Source organism: Castor canadensis, chromosome 11, assembly GCF_047511655.1.
Source record: "Castor canadensis chromosome 11, mCasCan1.hap1v2, whole genome shotgun sequence".
Classification (NCBI taxonomy): Eukaryota; Metazoa; Chordata; class Mammalia; order Rodentia; family Castoridae; genus Castor; species Castor canadensis.
In genome coordinates, this window is record NC_133396.1 from 108,816,771 (window position 1) to 108,834,850 (window position 18,080).

At 44.1% G+C, this 18,080-nt stretch overlaps 1 protein-coding gene across 1 annotated transcript; it reads left to right on the plus strand.

The window, feature by feature from the left end:
* The first annotated feature begins 1,921 nt into the window (after positions 1-1,921).
* Hrnr (hornerin) lies at positions 1,922-17,211 on the plus strand. Its single transcript, XM_074048087.1, has 3 exons — positions 1,922-1,973; positions 2,825-2,984; positions 4,004-17,211. Exons 2-3 carry the CDS (start codon positions 2,847-2,849, stop codon positions 16,289-16,291), a joined length of 12,426 nt encoding a protein of 4,141 aa, XP_073904188.1. The 5' UTR covers positions 1,922-1,973; positions 2,825-2,846; the 3' UTR covers positions 16,292-17,211.
* The last annotated feature ends 869 nt before the right edge of the window (positions 17,212-18,080 follow it).

Consider the following 18,080-nt stretch of genomic DNA (forward strand, 5'->3'; position numbering starts at 1 on the left):
TGGCCCAATAGTGTCTTATATTTAATATCAAGTCTTTTACAGAAAGTTTTCTGACCCCTGGTTTAGAATAAGGTCCTCAAAGGCATGTTTAACTGGAATAATCTTTATCTGCATCCCTTTCCACCCTCTGAAATAGCTAGCTCCTGCAGAAAATTAGTCTTCACTCAGCAAATTCCACCTCCCTTTCACTCCCACACTCTCAGTCACACCTTTAAAAGGTCATTGCTCTAATGAAGCATGGCAACCTGGCCCAAATCAGGCATCCAGAGGAAACATAACTATAGAATGGATACTGACTCTATAGCCCTCTGGGAAGTCCTTAGGAAAAAAAGAGCCTAATGATAGTTGAATTTGGAATCATGTAATTTATCATTTGCCAATAGTTGCTACCACTCCTTCTTAAATCCTCATGACCACATTACACAAGTTTTAAGTCCATGTAACCACACATCACCAGTTAAAATTTGTGCTATCCATTCACAATGGATAGAATATGGAAACAAGGATAAGCAGAAAGTCACTCATTGATTCATAATGCTAACATTCAGTTTATATTCAGATGAAGTCATTTCTTGAGGTAAAGATAGTAAGTGAACAGGCAGACTCTATCCCTACTATGAAAAAATAGAAGCCAGTCAATGCAAAAGCCTCTATTTCTTGCTTCTCTTTCAATTCAAATCAAACTGACAAACATTCATTGGAGACATTTACGTTCAAAGTAATACATTGGGTCTCTAAGTAACATAGGGATAAATAATGCCTGTTTCCTATTCTCAAGGAGTTCATGGATATAAGACATGGACAAGTGTGTGTGTGTGTGTGTGTGTGTGTGTGTGTGTGTGTGTCTATGTGTCTGTGTGAATAATTAACCAAGTTATTAATAGCAAACCAAATAATTAGCAGTTGATATTTCTGGCTAGTACATTTAAGGGCAATCTGATTTAATTTTCTTCACTTACCTATATTTTCTAGTTTTTATAATAAACATTAATTACATAATAAAACTATTTTAAGGATTACAATATGGTATGGTTGACAAAACTATAAAATCATAAAACAAAAAGTAATTAACTATAACTCTCTTGAGTAATTCAAGAAAGACTTTCTGCATAAGGGAATCAAGTAGATTCTGAAGAATTAACAGGAATTCACTAATCAGATAATGAGGTAAGGTACTCTAAGAAAAAAGATGAAATAGCATGATATATCAGTAAAGCTGAAGTAGTTAATTATCTGTAGACAAAAAGTAACATGGAGAGAAGAAATGAAGCTAGAGAGAGGCCACAGCCCAGATTATCAGGGACCTTGGACATCATGCTAGAAAGCATGCATTTCTTCCTAAGGTTATATCATCGTGGTTGAAATGAAATCTACATTGATGAATGGTCACATAAATTAAGTTAGGTAAACAGATAAAGAGGAGAGGCTCTGCAGCCATTATTTATTCCAACATAATAAAAATTCATGGATGAGACCTTGATTGAAATCTCATATAAGAAAATTTAGCTTAGAATGGGAACATCTGACTAGATTACCTTTAAGTTTCCTCTGAACTTTAAATTCCATGATTCTTGGACATTTGGTCCCTGATGTCCCATACATACTCCATTCTACTTCTATTAAAGTTCATGCAACTTTTTGTCAATGCACTGTGCTACATAGTTGAGTGAATACATGAAGAGGCCTTTCTGCAAAGTGTCCTGAGACTGACAGGTGGGGCTGATACTAGCCCAGATTTGGGAATTGCTGTTGCAATCTCAAGTGAGCATGTAAGGAAGTGAGAAGGTAAACACATGGGAGGTGGAGATGGAAAGGGAGCTGGACTTGTTTAGGAGTAAATTAGGACATGTCAAAGAGAGCAGCTCCTCCCTAAAATGAACCATTATTCCCTCTATAAAAGGGCCAGTATCTCAAACTATCAGCACCCTGCAAGCTGCTTCAGTCTCCATCCTACTGTTCCTCTGGTGAGCTAGGTAAGTGAACAGGGGTTCATTTCTATTCATGTGTACTTAAGGATATAAATTATGAAAGTCCAGGATATACTCTAAAGCAAACAGGCACTGGATACCAACCTTCTTTTTACTGTAGGAAACTTCAGTATAATTTTAACTTTATCGAGAAGTAAAATGAAATAATGACTAAACTGAATAGAACCTCTTTTCTTTGGGGTCTTTCCTTAAGATTATGGGAATCAAATTACCCACTAGGCAGGTTACTTCTTTTACTACTGAACTTTTCCTTTCTGTTGTATAACCCATAAGGTCTGAGGGTTAGTCTCTGCTTGGAGAAAGAAAACAGAACCTAAATCTGATAGCTGTCACCTCCAGTTTCTTGTCAGCTAGCCTGTGGTTGGCTTTGCTCACTTTGTCTTTCCCTAACCAAGAAGTCTTGAGGGTCTCATTTAGCCACTAGTATTCTTTAGTTGGAGTTATGTATGCCATGATGATGCACCTGTCGTCTGCTGTGTGGTAATTAGGACCTAGAAAGGAACTGACAAAGTGAATGGACTTGTACATTCAGGTTTTCTTTAGCTCCAGAACAATGCTCGTATCCCTAATAGAGGCAGGGAACCCAAAACAGAAAGTTTTCATTCCTACACTCATTCAGGAATGGAAATAAGACATATAGATCCTATTCCTAGGTCATCACTCTCTTGCTACATAGCTTAAACAAGTAATACAACTCTAAATTAGTTCTTGACTACAATTGGATGAAATTAATCATGGCTACCTATTATTAAAAGTGATAGGACCTATTCATATGTTTAAGCAAGAAAAGGGAATAAAATATGGGTCTCTCTTCTCCCCTCTTCATGCCCCTTTAGGTTAACATAAATTTGCAAAAAGATGTCTAAACTCCTACAAGGCATTGTCACTGTCATTGATGTTTTCTACCAATATTCCAAGCAACATGGAGAATGTGACATGTTGAACAAGGCAGAGTTGAATGAACTTTTGGAAAATGAGTTTCACCAAATTCTGAAGGTAAAAACTCTATACCAAGGTAGAATGCTGGTACTATTCTTGATTACCTTATTTTCAGTAGACACCATTACCTTCCAACTTCCATCTAGTTCATCAAGAGACCATTTCTCTCTATCACTATTGTCAATCCTTTGGTTTAGGCCACCTCCTACTTCCATTTTCAGCATCAGATGCCAAAAATCCTTCAACAGCACACATCAGCTCTTAATATAAAGTCCCAAATTATTTAACATTACTTAAAAGCTTTGATCTATTCCCTATTTATGTCTCTAGCTACCTGTCTTGACTCCTTAGACCAAATCTAGTAATCCTGAATTTCTTTCTATTCTTTGAGTGACCTATGCCTTCTCTCTACTTTAGCCCTTTGTTCATATCATTCCCTCTGCTTGGAACAATCTTTTGGCTCCTCTCCGTTCCTTTACAATGTACAGTTTTATTTGGCTAATACCAACCCATCCTTCAAAAGGCATCACATTCTCTCATTAACCTTTCTTGGATCCCAAATGATTTCCCCTAGCACAATAAAGTATAATTTTAAGTTTGTGTATAAGACTCACTAAAATTTAAATTCCATTTTGTTAGAGCTAAACATATTCACAGCTCTATTCCCTTGAATTAACCCCATGCTAGATAGATAACAGATAGACAATAAATCTTTGTTGAATTAGTAAATTAATTAACTAAATTGGACAATGTTATATGATTAATGTGGGTCTCTAAAATTGTTATTAATGACCTAATCATTCTTATGTAATCACTCTTCACCAAAAATAATTGGTTCCCTTACTCCCTTTGACCTTCCAGTTGTAACCCCTTCTAGCCATTTCTTGATGCCTTATTCACTGCACACAACTTTCTGTCTTTCTGCTCAGGAAGCAAGATATAGTCCAAAAGACTATATGGTTGACCTCCACCTAAAAATGCCAAATATTCACATTTCTACAACCTTCCTTCGATTGGTTAGCTGGGCATACAGTCTACATTCACAGAGCTAATTTTTGTACTTTGTTCCTATATAGAATCCAGATGATCCAGACACTGTAGATATCATCATGCAAAGTCTGGATCGAGACCATAATAAAAGAGTGGATTTTACAGAGTATCTTCTGATGATATTCAAGCTGGCTCAAGCTTGTAATAAAATTGTTGGCAAAGATTACTGCCAAGCTTCAGGGTCAAAGCAAAGAGATCATAATCACCAGTACCAAGAGGAACACAGTGAAACAGAAGAAGAGGATGACAAAGAACAAGAATCCTCTTCCAGTTGTTCAAGTTCTAGTGCAGGAGGGAATGACTTCTACTCCACGGGCTCCAGAGGAAGCATTAAACACAGGCCTAAGTCCACCGCCAGAAAACTGAGGCATCAAGGAAGCTTGCGAAGTTCTGGAAACAGGCAAAGCTCTGGGGAAAGGAGAAAGTCAAGTTCAACTCACTTTGAGGATAGTGAGAAAAACAAGTATGGTTCTCATCAGCGAGAAATATCTGACTCAAATGAATCCTTAGGGAATAAACAACAGAAGAAGAAATCAAACCAGCACCATGGATTCAGCTCAAGTAGTGAAGAAGATTATTGGTCAAATTCAAATGAGTCTGGTTGTAGTCATGAGTATGGCTCAAGTCATCCCTCTCAAAAGAGATGGCATATATCAAAAGGAGGATCTCAATCAGAAAACTGTGAAGAACAAGGATATTGTTCTAATTCAACTGAGTCTTCTGGTCATGGAAAACATACATCAACCTCAGGTCAGTCCTCTAGTCAAAGAAGACGTGGATCCAGCACAAGTGGTCACTCAGGGAGTTGGAAAAAACAAACACATCAATTTGGCTCAGGCAATGCCTCAAGATTTGAACAATGTAGATCTGATTTGTATCAGTCACCACACTATGGCAAAGAGGGCTTCAACTATAGTCATTGTTCTAGTCAGAGGCAACCTAGATTCAGTTCAAGTGATCAAGAAGGATTCAGTCAACAACAAAAACATGGTTCTGAACCAAGATGGTCCACAAGCTCTGAAAAGTATAAGTCAGAATCAGACAACTCTCCAAGCAGTGACAAAGACCAAGCAAGCTCTTACAAGTACTCTATACAGAGAAAACAAAGCATCAGCTCTAGTCATTGGTCAGGAAACTGTGGAAGTCCAAAGCATGGAACTGACACAAATCAGTCATCTGCCTTTGGATACACTAGGTCTGAGTCAGAACAATCTTTTACCCATGGTCGCCAAAAATCTGGATCTAGAGACTCTTCTGGTTATGAACAATATGGTTCTGGCTCAAGAAATTCTTCCAGGCAAACAAACCATGAATCCACCTCAGGTGTCCATTCAGGCAGTTGTGGAAACAAAAACAATAGCTCTGAGTCAAACCAATCCTCTAATCTTGGAAAAAAAAGTTCTGGCTGTAGCAAATCTTCTAGTGAGAAATACAATGAGTCCAGCACAGGTAATTATAAACAAAATGAGTCAGGAGAGTCATCAAACTGTAAAAAGAATGAATCTTCATCTAGTCAGTCTAAAAGCTTAGGCCACCATGGGTCTACATCAAATCAATCTTCTACCAATCACCAACACAGCTCTGGATCAGATCAGTCAACTACTTCTGAACAAAAGAGAACAGGCTCAGAGCAGGCATCAAGAAAAGGTCAACAAGGATCCAAATCAGAAAAATCTTCCAATTATGGACAACATGGGTCTGCTTCAAGTTGTTCTACTGGATTTGAACATCATCGTTCAGGCTCAGGAAACTTGTCAGACTTTAGGCAGCATGGATCTGCCCAAAATAAACACTCTAGTCAGGGAAAACGGTGCTCTTCAACAGTACAGCCTTCAGACTGTGGCCAGAAAAGACATAGCTCAGCTCAAACATCCAGCTATGGCCAGGAAGAATCTGGATCACAACAGTCTTCTACTCATAGCTGTCATGTGTCAGGTTCAGGTCAGTCACCCAGGTATGGAGAGCATGGTTCGGGAAGGCAAGAGTCCGCTGGAAGAGGACAACATGGCTCATCCTTAGGTCAGTCATCTAGCTGTGGTGAACACGGATCCAGCTTAGGTCAGTCTTCTAACTATGGTCACCATGGGTTGGGGTCCAGTTATTCTTCTAGCTCTGAGCATCATCATTCTGGCTCACGAGACTCTTCTGGAATTAGGCAGCATAGATCTGGACAAAATCAATCCTCTAGCTATGGACAACAGGGCTCTTCAAGAGGACACTCTTCAGGCTCTTGCCAGCATGGATCTAGTGAAGGTCAGTCTTCTAGATACGGCCAACATAGGTCTGAGGAAGGTCAGTCTTCCAGCTATGGCCAACATGGATCGGGATCACATCAGGCTTCTAGCCACAGGTGCCATGGGTCAGGTTCAGAACAGTCTCTGAGGAATGAAGAGCATGGCTCGGGAAGACAAGAGTCCTCTGGTAGAGGACAACATCTCTCATCCTCAGGACAGTCATCTAGATGTGATCAACACGGATCCAGATCAGATCAGTCTTCTAACTATGGTCACCATGAGTTGGGGTCCAGTTATTCTTCTGGCTCTGAGCATCATCATTCTGGCTCACGAGAGTCTTCAGGCATTAGGCAGCATGGATCTGCCCAAAATCAATCCTCTAGCTACGGACAACAGGGCTCTTCATCAGGACACTCTTCAGGCTGTGGTCAGCATGGATCTAGTTCAGGTCAGTCTTCCAGCTACGGACAGCATAACTCTGAAGAAGGTCAGTCTTCCAGCTATGGCCAACATGGATCAGGATCATATCAGTCTTCTAGACACAGGCGCCATGGGTTGAGTTCAGGTCAGTCTCTAAACTACAGAAAGCATGGTTCAGGAAAGCAAGAGTCCTCTGGGAGAGGAAAACATGGTTCATCCTCGGGTCAGTCATCCAGCTGTGGTCAACACGGATTCAACTCAGATCAGTCTTCTAATCATGGTTGTCATGGGTCTGGGTCAAGTTATTCTTCTGGCTCTGAGCATCACCATTCTGGCTCACAAGAGTCTTCAGGCATAAGGCAACAAGGATCTGGCCAAAATCAATCCTCTAGCTACGGACAACAGGGCTCTTCATCAGGACACTTTTCAGGCAGTGGCCAGCATGGATCTAGCGCAGGTCAGTCTTCCAGCTACGGTCAGCATGGGTCTGAGGAAAGTCAGTTTTCCAGCTATGGCCAACATGGATCAGGATCACATCAGTTTTCTACTCACAGCCATCATGAGTCAGGTTCAGGTCAGTCACCCAGGTATGGAGAGCATGGTTCAGAAAGGCAGGTGTCCTCTAGTAGAGGACAACATGGTTCATCCTCAGGACAGTCATCTAGCTGTGGTCAACACGGATCCAGCTCAGGTCAGTCTTCTAACTGTGGTCACCATGGGTCTGGGTCAAGTTATTCTTCTGGCTCTGAGCATCATCATTCTGGTTCACAAGAGTCTTCAGGCATTAGGCATCATGGATCTGCCCAAAACCAATCCTTTAGTTATGAACAACAGGGCTCTTCAAGAGGACACTCTTCAGACTCTGGCCAGCATGGGTTTAGTGCAGGTCAGCCTTCCAGCTATGGCCAGCATGGGTTTGTGGAAGGTCAGTCTTCCAGCTATGGCCAACATGGATCAGGATTATATCAGTCTTCTAGACGCAGGCGCCATGGGTCAAATTCAGGTCAGTCTCTGAGGTATGGAGAGCAAGGTTCAGGAAGGCAAGTGTCCTCAGGTAGAGGACAACATGGTTCATCCTCAGGTCAGTCATCTAGCTGTGGTCAACATGGATCCACCACAGGTCAGTCTTCTAACTATGATCACCATGGGTCAGGGTCCAGTTATTCTTCTGGCTCTGAGCATCTTTGTTCTGACTCACGAGAGTCTTCAGGCACAAGGCAGTATGGATCTGGCCAATTTCAATCCTCTAGCTATGGACAACAGGGCTCTTCATCAGGACACTCTTCAGGCAGTGGCCAGCATGGATCTAGCACAAGTCAGTCTTCCAGCTACGGCCAGAATGGGTCTGAGGAAGGTCACTGCTCCAGCTATGGCCATCATGGATCAGGATCACATCAGTTTTCTACTCATAGCCGTCATGAGTCAGGTTCAGGTCAGTCACCCAGGTATGGAAAGCATGGTTCACGAAGGCAAGAGTCCTGTGGTAGAGGACAACACGGTTCATCCTCAGGACAGTCATCTAGCTGTGGTCAACATGGATCCAGCTCAGGTCAGTCTTCTAACTATGGTCACCATGGGTCTGGGTCAAGTTATTCTTCTAGTTCTGAGCATCATCGTTCTGGCTCACAAGAGTCTTCAGGCATTAGGCAGCATGGATCTGCCCAAAATCAATCCTCTAACTATGGACAACAGGGTTCTTCATCAGGACAGTCTTCAGACTCTGGTCAGCATGGATCTAGTGCAGGTCAGTCTTCCAGCTATGGCCAACATGGATCAGGATCACATCAGTCTTCTAGCCACAGGTGTCATGAGTCAGGTTCAGGTCAGTCTTGGAGGTACGGAGAGCATGGTTCAGGAAGGGAAGAGTCCTCTGGTAGAGGACAACACGGTTCATCCTCAGGACAGTCATCTAGCTGTGGTAAACATGGATCCAGCTCAGGTCAGTCTTCTAACTATGGTCACCATGGGTCAGGGTCCAGTTATTCTTTTGGCTCTGAGCATCATCGTTCTGGCTCACAAGAGTCTTCAGGCATTAGACAGCATGGATCTGGCCAAAATCAATCCTCTAGCTATGGACAACAGGGTTCTTCATCAGGACAGTCCTCAGGCTCTGGCCAGCATGGATCTAGTGCAGGTCAGTTTTCCAGCTATGGCCAGCATGGATCTGAGGAAGGTCAGACTTCCAGCTATGGCCAATATGGATCAGGATCACATCAGTCTTCTACTCATAGCCGACATGGGTCAGGTTCAGGTCAGTCACCCACGTACAGAAAGCATGGTTCAGGAAGGCAAGAGTCCTCTGGTAGAGGACAACATGGTTCATCCTCAGGACAGTCATCTAGCTGTGGTCAACACGGATCCAGCTCAGGTCAGTCTTCTAACTATGGTCACCATGGGTTGGGGTCCACTTATTCTTCTGGTTCTGAGCATCATTATTCTGGCTCACGAGAATCTTCAGGCATTAGGCAGCATGGATCTGGCCAAATTCAATCGTCTAGCTATGAACAAGAGGGCTCTTCATCAAGACACTCTTCAGGCTGTGGCCAGAATGGATCTAGCACAGGTCAGTCTTCCAGCTACAGCCAGCATGTGTCTGAGGAAGGTCACTCTTCCAGCTATGGCCAACATGGATCAGGATCACATCAGTCTTCTAGCCACAGGCACCGTGGATCGGGTTCAGGTCAGTCTCTGAGGTATGGAGAGCATGGTTCAGGAAGGGAAGAGTCCTCTGGTAGAGGACAACATGGTTCATCCTCAGGACAGTCATCTAGCTGTGGTCAACACGGATCCAGCTCAGGTCAGTCTTCTAACTATGGTCACCATGGGTCTGGGTCAAGTTATTCTTCTGGCTCTGAGCATCATCGTTCTGGCTCACAAGAGTCTTCAGGCATTAGGCAGCATGGATCTGCCCAAAATCAATCCTCTAACTATGGACAACAGGGTTCTTCATCAGGACAGTCTTCAGACTCTGGTCAGCATGGATCTAGTGCAGGTCAGTCTTCCAGCTATGGCCAACATGTATCAGGATCAGATCAGTCTTCTAGCCACAGGTATCATGAGACAGGTTCAGGTCAGTCTTGGAGGTACGGAGAGCATGGTTTGGGAAGGGAAGAGTCCTCTGGTAGAGGACAACATGGTTCATCCTCAGGACAGTCATCTAGCTGTGGTCAACACAGATCCACAACAGGTCAGTCTTCTAACTCTGGTCACCATGGGTCAGGGTCCAGTTATTCTTCTGGCTCTGAGCATCATCATTCTGGCTCACAAGAGTCTTCAGGCATTAGACAGCATGGATCTGGCCAAAATCAATCCTCTAGCTATGGACAACAGGGTTCTTCATCAGGACAGTCCTCAGGATCTGGCCAGCATGAATCTAGTGCAGGTCAGTCTTCCAGCTATGGCCAGCATGGATCTGAGGAACGTCAGTCTTCCAGTTATGGCCAACATGGATTGGGATCATATCAGTCCTCTAGCCACAGGCGCCATGGGTCGGGTTCAGGTCAGTCTCTGAGGTATGGAGAGCATGGTTCGGGAAGGGAAGAGTCCTCTGGTAGAGGACAACATGGTTCATCCTCAGGTAAGTCATCTAGCTGTGCTCAACACGGATCCACCACAGGTCAGTCTTCTAAATATGGTGACTATAGATTGGGGTCCAGTTATTCTTCTGGCTCTGAGCATCACCGTTCTGGCTCACAAGAGTCTTCAGGAATAAGGCAGCATGGATATGGCCAAATTCATTCCTCTAGCTATGGACAACAGGGCTCTTCATCAGGACACTCTTCAGGCAGTGGCCAGCATGGATCTTGCTCAGGTCAGTCTTCCAGCTATGGCCAGCATGGGTCTGAGGAAGGTCACTCTTCCAGCTATGGCCAACATGGATCAGGATCACATCAGTCTTCCAGCCACAGGCGCCATGGGTCGGGTTCAGGTCAGTCTCTGAGGTATGGAGAACATCATTCGGGAAGGCAAGCATCCTCTAGTAGAGGACAACGTGGTTCATCCTCAGGACAGTCATCTAGCTATGGTCAGCACGGATCTAGCTCAGGTCAGTCTTCTAACTATGGACAGCATGGGTCTGGCTCAAGTTATTCTTCTGGGTCAGAGCATCATCATTCTGGCTCACAAGAGTCTTCAGGCATTAGACAGCATGGATCTGGCCAAAATCAATCCTCTAGCTATGGACAACAGGGTTCTTCATCAGGACAGTCCTCAGGCTCTGGCCAGCATGGATCTAGTGCAGGTCAGTTTTCCAGCTATGGCCAGCATGGATCTGAGGAAGGTCAGACTTCCAGCTATGGCCAATATGGATCAGGATCACATCAGTCTTCTACTCATAGCCGACATGGCTCAGGTTCAGGTCAGTCACCCACGTACAGAAAGCATGGTTCAGGAAGGCAAGAGTCCTCTGGTAGAGGACAACATGGTTCATCCTCAGGACAGTCATCTAGCTGTGGTCAACACGGATCCAGCTCAGGTCAGTCTTCTAACTATGGTCACCATGGGTTGGGGTCCACTTATTCTTCTGGTTCTGAGCATCATTATTCTGGCTCACGAGAATCTTCAGGCATTAGGCAGCATGGATCTGGCCAAATTCAATCGTCTAGCTATGAACAAGAGGGCTCTTCATCAAGACACTCTTCAGGCTGTGGCCAGAATGGATCTAGCACAGGTCAGTCTTCCAGCTACAGCCAGCATGTGTCTGAGGAAGGTCACTCTTCCAGCTATGGCCAACATGGATCAGGATCACATCAGTCTTCTAGCCACAGGCACCGTGGATCGGGTTCAGGTCAGTCTCTGAGGTATGGAGAGCATGGTTCGGGAAGGGAAGAGTCCTCTGGTAGAGGACAACATGGTTCATCCTCAGGACAGTCATCTAGCTGTGGTCAACACGGATCCAGCTCAGGTCAGTCTTCTAACTATGGTCACCATGGGTCTGGGTCAAGTTATTCTTCTGGCTCTGAGCATCATCGTTCTGGCTCACAAGAGTCTTCAGGCATTAGGCAGCATGGATCTGCCCAAAATCAATCCTCTAACTATGGACAACAGGGTTCTTCATCAGGACAGTCTTCAGACTCTGGTCAGCATGGATCTAGTGCAGGTCAGTCTTCCAGCTATGGCCAACATGTATCAGGATCAGATCAGTCTTCTAGCCACAGGTATCATGAGACAGGTTCAGGTCAGTCTTGGAGGTACAGAGAGCATGGTTTGGGAAGGGAAGAGTCCTCTGGTAGAGGACAACATGGTTCATCCTCAGGACAGTCATCTAGCTGTGGTCAACACAGATCCACAACAGGTCAGTCTTCTAACTCTGGTCACCATGGGTCAGGGTCCAGTTATTCTTCTGGCTCTGAGCATCACCGTTCTGGCTCACAAGAGTCTTCAGGCATTAGACAGCATGGATCTGGCCAAAATCAATCCTCTAGCTATGGACAACAGGGTTCTTCATCAGGACAGTCCTCAGGATCTGGCCAGCATGAATCTAGTGCAGGTCAGTCTTCCAGCTATGGCCAGCATGGATCTGAGGAACGTCAGTCTTCCAGTTATGGCCAACATGGATTGGGATCATATCAGTCCTCTAGCCACAGGCGCCATGGGTCGGGTTCAGGTCAGTCTCTGAGGTATGGAGAGCATGGTTCGGGAAGGGAAGAGTCCTCTGGTAGAGGACAACATGGTTCATCCTCAGGTAAATCATCTAGCTGTGCTCAACACGGATCCACCACAGGTCAGTCTTCTAAATATGGTGACTATAGATTGGGGTCCAGTTATTCTTCTGGCTCTGAGCATCACCGTTCTGGCTCACAAGAGTCTTCAGGCATAAGGCAGCATGGATATGGCCAAATTCATTCCTCTAGCTATGGACAACAGGGCTCTTCATCAGGACACTCTTCAGGCAGTGGCCAGCATGGATCTTGCTCAGGTCAGTCTTCCAGCTATGGCCAGCATGGGTCTGAGGAAGGTCACTCTTCCAGCTATGGCCAACATGGATCAGGATCACATCAGTCTTCCAGCCACAGGCGCCATGGGTCGGGTTCAGGTCAGTCTCTGAGGTATGGAGAACATCATTCGGGAAGGCAAGCATCCTCTAGTAGAGGACAACGTGGTTCATCCTCAGGACAGTCATCTAGCTATGGTCAGCACGGATCTAGCTCAGGTCAGTCTTCTAACTATGGACAGCATGGGTCTGGCTCAAGTTATTCTTCTGGGTCAGAGCATCATCATTCTGGCTCACAAGAGTCTTCAGGCATTAGACAGCATGGATCTGGCCAAAATCAATCCTCTAGCTATGGACAACAGGGTTCTTCATCAGGACAGTCCTCAGGCTCTGGCCAGCATGGATCTAGTGCAGGTCAGTTTTCCAGCTATGGCCAGCATGGATCTGAGGAAGGTCAGACTTCCAGCTATGGCCAATATGGATCAGGATCACATCAGTCTTCTACTCATAGCCGACATGGCTCAGGTTCAGGTCAGTCACCCACGTACAGAAAGCATGGTTCAGGAAGGCAAGAGTCCTCTGGTAGAGGACAACATGGTTCATCCTCAGGACAGTCATCTAGCTGTGGTCAACACGGATCCAGCTCAGGTCAGTCTTCTAACTATGGTCACCATGGGTTGGGGTCCACTTATTCTTCTGGTTCTGAGCATCATTATTCTGGCTCACGAGAATCTTCAGGCATTAGGCAGCATGGATCTGGCCAAATTCAATCGTCTAGCTATGAACAAGAGGGCTCTTCATCAAGACACTCTTCAGGCTGTGGCCAGAATGGATCTAGCACAGGTCAGTCTTCCAGCTACAGCCAGCATGTGTCTGAGGAAGGTCACTCTTCCAGCTATGGCCAACATGGATCAGGATCACATCAGTCTTCTAGCCACAGGCACCGTGGATCGGGTTCAGGTCAGTCTCTGAGGTATGGAGAGCATGGTTCAGGAAGGGAAGAGTCCTCTGGTAGAGGACAATGTGGTTCATCCTCAGGACAGTCATCTAGCTGTGGTCAACACGGATCCAGCTCAGGTCAGTCTTCTAACTATGGTCACCATGGGTCTGGGTCAAGTTATTCTTCTGGCTCTGAGCATCATCGTTCTGGCTCACAAGAGTCTTCAGGCATTAGGCAGCATGGATCTGCCCAAAATCAATCCTCTAACTATGGACAACAGGGTTCTTCATCAGGACAGTCTTCAGACTCTGGTCAGCATGGATCTAGTGCAGGTCAGTCTTCCAGCTATGGCCAACATGTATCAGGATCAGATCAGTCTTCTAGCCACAGGTATCATGAGACAGGTTCAGGTCAGTCTTGGAGGTACGGAGAGCATGGTTCGGGAAGGGAAGAGTCCTCTGGTAGAGGACAACATGGTTCATCCTCAGGACAGTCATCTAGCTGTGGTCAACACAGATCCACAACAGGTCAGTCTTCTAACTCTGGTCACCATGGGTCAGGGTCCAGTTATTCTTCTGGCTTTGAGCATCATCGTTCTGGCTCACAAGAGTCTTCAGGCATTAGACAGCATGGATCTGGCCAAAATCAATCCTCTAGCTATGGACAACAGGGTTCTTCATCAGGACAGTCCTCAGGATCTGGCCAGCATGGATCTAGTGCAGGTCAGTCTTCCAGCTATGGCCAGCATGGATCTGAGGAACGTCAGTCTTCCAGTTATGGCCAACATGGATTGGGATCATATCAGTCCTCTAGCCACAGGCGCCATGGGTCGGGTTCAGGTCAGTCTCTGAGGTATGGAGAGCATGGTTCGGGAAGGGAAGAGTCCTCTGGTAGAGGACAACATGGTTCATCCTCAGGTAAGTCATCTAGCTGTGCTCAACACGGATCCACCACAGGTCAGTCTTCTAAATATGGTGACTATAGATTGGGGTCCAGTTATTCTTCTGGCTCTGAGCATCACCGTTCTGGCTCACAAGAGTCTTCAGGCATTAGACAGCATGGATCTGGCCAAAATCAATCCTCTAGCTATGGACAACAGGGTTCTTCATCAGGACAGTCCTCAGGATCTGGCCAGCATGAATCTAGTGCAGGTCAGTCTTCCAGCTATGGCCAGCATGGGTCTGAGGAAGGTCACTCTTCCAGCTATGGCCAACATGGATCAGGATCACATCAGTCTTCCAGCCACAGGCGCCATGGGTCGGGTTCAGGTCAGTCTCTGAGGTATGGAGAACATCATCCGGGAAGGCAAGCATCCTCTAGTAGAGGACAACGTGGTTCATCCTCAGGACAGTCATCTAGCTATGGTCAGCACGGATCTAGCTCAGGTCAGTCTTCTAACTATGGACAGCATGGGTCTGGCTCAAGTTATTCTTCTGGGTCAGAGCATCATCATTCTGGCTCACAAGAGTCTTCAGGCATTAGGCAGCATGGATCTGGCCAAAATCAATCTTCTAGCTTTGGACAACAGGGCTCTTCATTAGTACAGTCTTCAGCTTGTGGCCAGCATGGATGGAGCTCAGAGCAGTCCTCATGTTTTGGCCTCCCTGGTATTGGGGTTTCCTCTTCTCTTACTCTCCAACATCATGGATCTAGTTCAGGTCAGTCTTTAACATATGGACAGTCTGGTTCTGGAAGTGGAGAGTCTTCTTGTTATGGTCAGAATGGTTCTGGATCAGGAGCATGTTCTAATTTGGGGCCACACAAGTGTGGCTCCTGGGATTCTTCTAGTTTTAATCAGCGTGGATTTGGCCAAAGTCAGTGCTCTGCTAGTGGACAGTGTGGTTCATTATTACAACATTCATCAAGCTGTGGTCAACGTGGATTCAATTCAGGTCAGTCATCCAGTTATTGTCAGCATGGTTTAGGTTCTAATCAGCCTTGTAGCTCTTGTGTGTCTATGTCTGGTTCAGGTCAGTCTGCTAGTCACACCCAACACTGCTCTGCATCAGGCCAGTCTGCTAACCAAGGGCAATATGGGTCTCACCTAGGAGAGGCTTCTAACTTTGGTCAACATGAGTCTGGTTCAAGAGAATCTTCTGGCATTAGTCAGCATGGATCTGGCTTCAGTCAATCCTATGGATTTGGACAACATGGTTTAACATCAAGACAGTCATCTATCTGTGGTCAACATGGATCCAGCTCAGGCGAGTCTTCTAGCTATGGCCAACGTGGGTCTGGTTCAAGGGAGTGTTCTAACTATGGCCAACATGGGTGTGGTTCAGGTCGGTGTTCTAATTCTGAACAATATGGTTCTGGTTCATGTCCATCATCTATCTCTGGACAATATTGTTCTGGGCCTGGACAGTGTTCTAGCTCTCAACAATGTGGGTCTCACTCTTATCACTCATCTAGCTCTGGATCATGTGGCTCTGAACCTGGTCAGTGTTCTAGTTATGAGCAACCTGAATTACAAGGAAGATGGGGAAACCAGTGGAAATCTAGCTATGGCCTTTCTAATTGTAATGGAGGGCAATCAAGAAGCAGTTATAGAAACGTAGAAAGGTCCTCAGGTTGTGCCTTTGGACAATTTACACCCTCATATGAACAATCTAGGTCAAATACTACCAATCAGTTTTCATTTTGCAATGAGGACAACAGACAAGGTGGCTACTGCTATCAGAGAGGAAGAGGAGGTAACTGTGGAGGGGGAAATCATATAGGCTCAAGTTCCCACAGTTTCAATAGTATCACTCCACTTTATGAATATGTCCTAGAGCGGAGGTGCTAATTCTAGGAGTGATTAACACATAGAGGTGAAAAAAATGAAACAGAGGTGAAATTCACTCAATATTCATTTAAGAAATAAGAAACTATTATAATTCATCATGAAATTTCAATGTGAATGTCTCTTTCTATCCTTTTCTTTTAAATCTCTAACTACACTCTATTTCTTGTTATTGTGTTCCTTCCAAATAATGTGGGGAATTTGGGCTACTCTGTTAGGATATATTGAGTTTAATAAATATGTAATGGATAAATTTGCTATAATAGTGCAAAATATTTAAAGACCTTGGATTTAGTTGAGGTATCTTTTCATAGGTTGTTAATTAGAGACAATGCCAAAGTTAAGCTTGTAGTTTTAAAAAGCAATATATTACAAATGCATTACCAGTCCTGGAATCAGTTTTCTCTTACAGAAACATGTACTCTAATTTTTAGTTTTTAGTGCACATTTTGTTGGATGGCAGCAGAAAGGCAAAGGTCCTAAAAACAAAAATGCAACATAAGTAGCCTCTTTGATTATTAAAAACACCAAGCCCTATTCTGGGGTACATCTTTAATTTGTGTGCTGACAGGAGGCATTAAAAAGTTGCTTCAGATGCTTCTCCCTAGCCAGTGAACAAGAGCATTATTTTTAAAAGGCAGGGCACATCAAATGATCCAAATATAGGCTTTAACTTGATTTCAACAAGAAAGACTTTGCCTCATACTTGTACAAAATTGCTTCAGATTGGAAAACTTTAGAGGTGCTCTTTCTGTAGTTACTGCCCTTTCCATGTAAGGAAATACCAGTCACATCCAGATGAAGAGGAAGACTGCCACTGTGTTATAGTTCCTTTGACTGTAATGTGTTTGTTTTAAGTCTTTGGATTCAAATGACTAGATTGCATTGATATTGGCAATAAATATATGGTGATCAATTAATAAGTTTTGTCTCATCTCTGCTTCATTTCACTTCTCTCACACAGGTGGTCAAACTAAAAACCAACACAAATAACCATGTCCTAGGTTCTATGCTTCATAGATAACCCAAATATAGAAAGAGTTTTTAAATCTCACCAATACAATTTAATTTGAAAATGGGCAAAATTCCATGACATTGTTTATTTTGGTTGGTTTGAGGTTTTTGGATTTTTTGAGGCAGGGTCTCACTATGTATTCTAGACTGGCCTCAAACTCATTATTCTCCTGCCTCAGCCTCGTAAGTGCTGGGATCGTAGGTGTGCGCACTATGACCAGCTTCATGATACTGTACTAGGCAATGTCATTTTACATATGACACTGGCAATAAAAGAAAAAAACTACATCAAACTGAAAAGTTTCTGAACAGCAAAGGAAACAATATTAAAATAAAAAGGCAATCTACAGAATGAGAGAAATATTTTTAAAACCTCTTTTCACAAGGAGTTAATATCCAAAATATACAAAGAACTCCAGCAACACAATAGAAAAGTTGAAAAACTCAATTTAAAAATACCTGACCAGATATTTTTCCAAAAAAGATATGAAAGAAACAAGTTATCAGAGAAATGCAAATCAAAACCATAATAATATATCACCTCACAGCTATTCAGAAGACTAATATTAGAGTCAAAAGATTAAAAACTGTTGTGGGAATGTGGAGAAAATTTAAATCCCACTGTCTGTGGGATATAAATTGGTACAGCCATTGTGTAAAGTAGTATGGAGGTTCCTCAAAAAAAATTAAAAATACGGCTAACAGAGTGGCTCAAATGGTAAAGCACCCACCTAGCAAACATGAGGCCCTGAGTTCAAACCCCAGTACCACAAAAAAT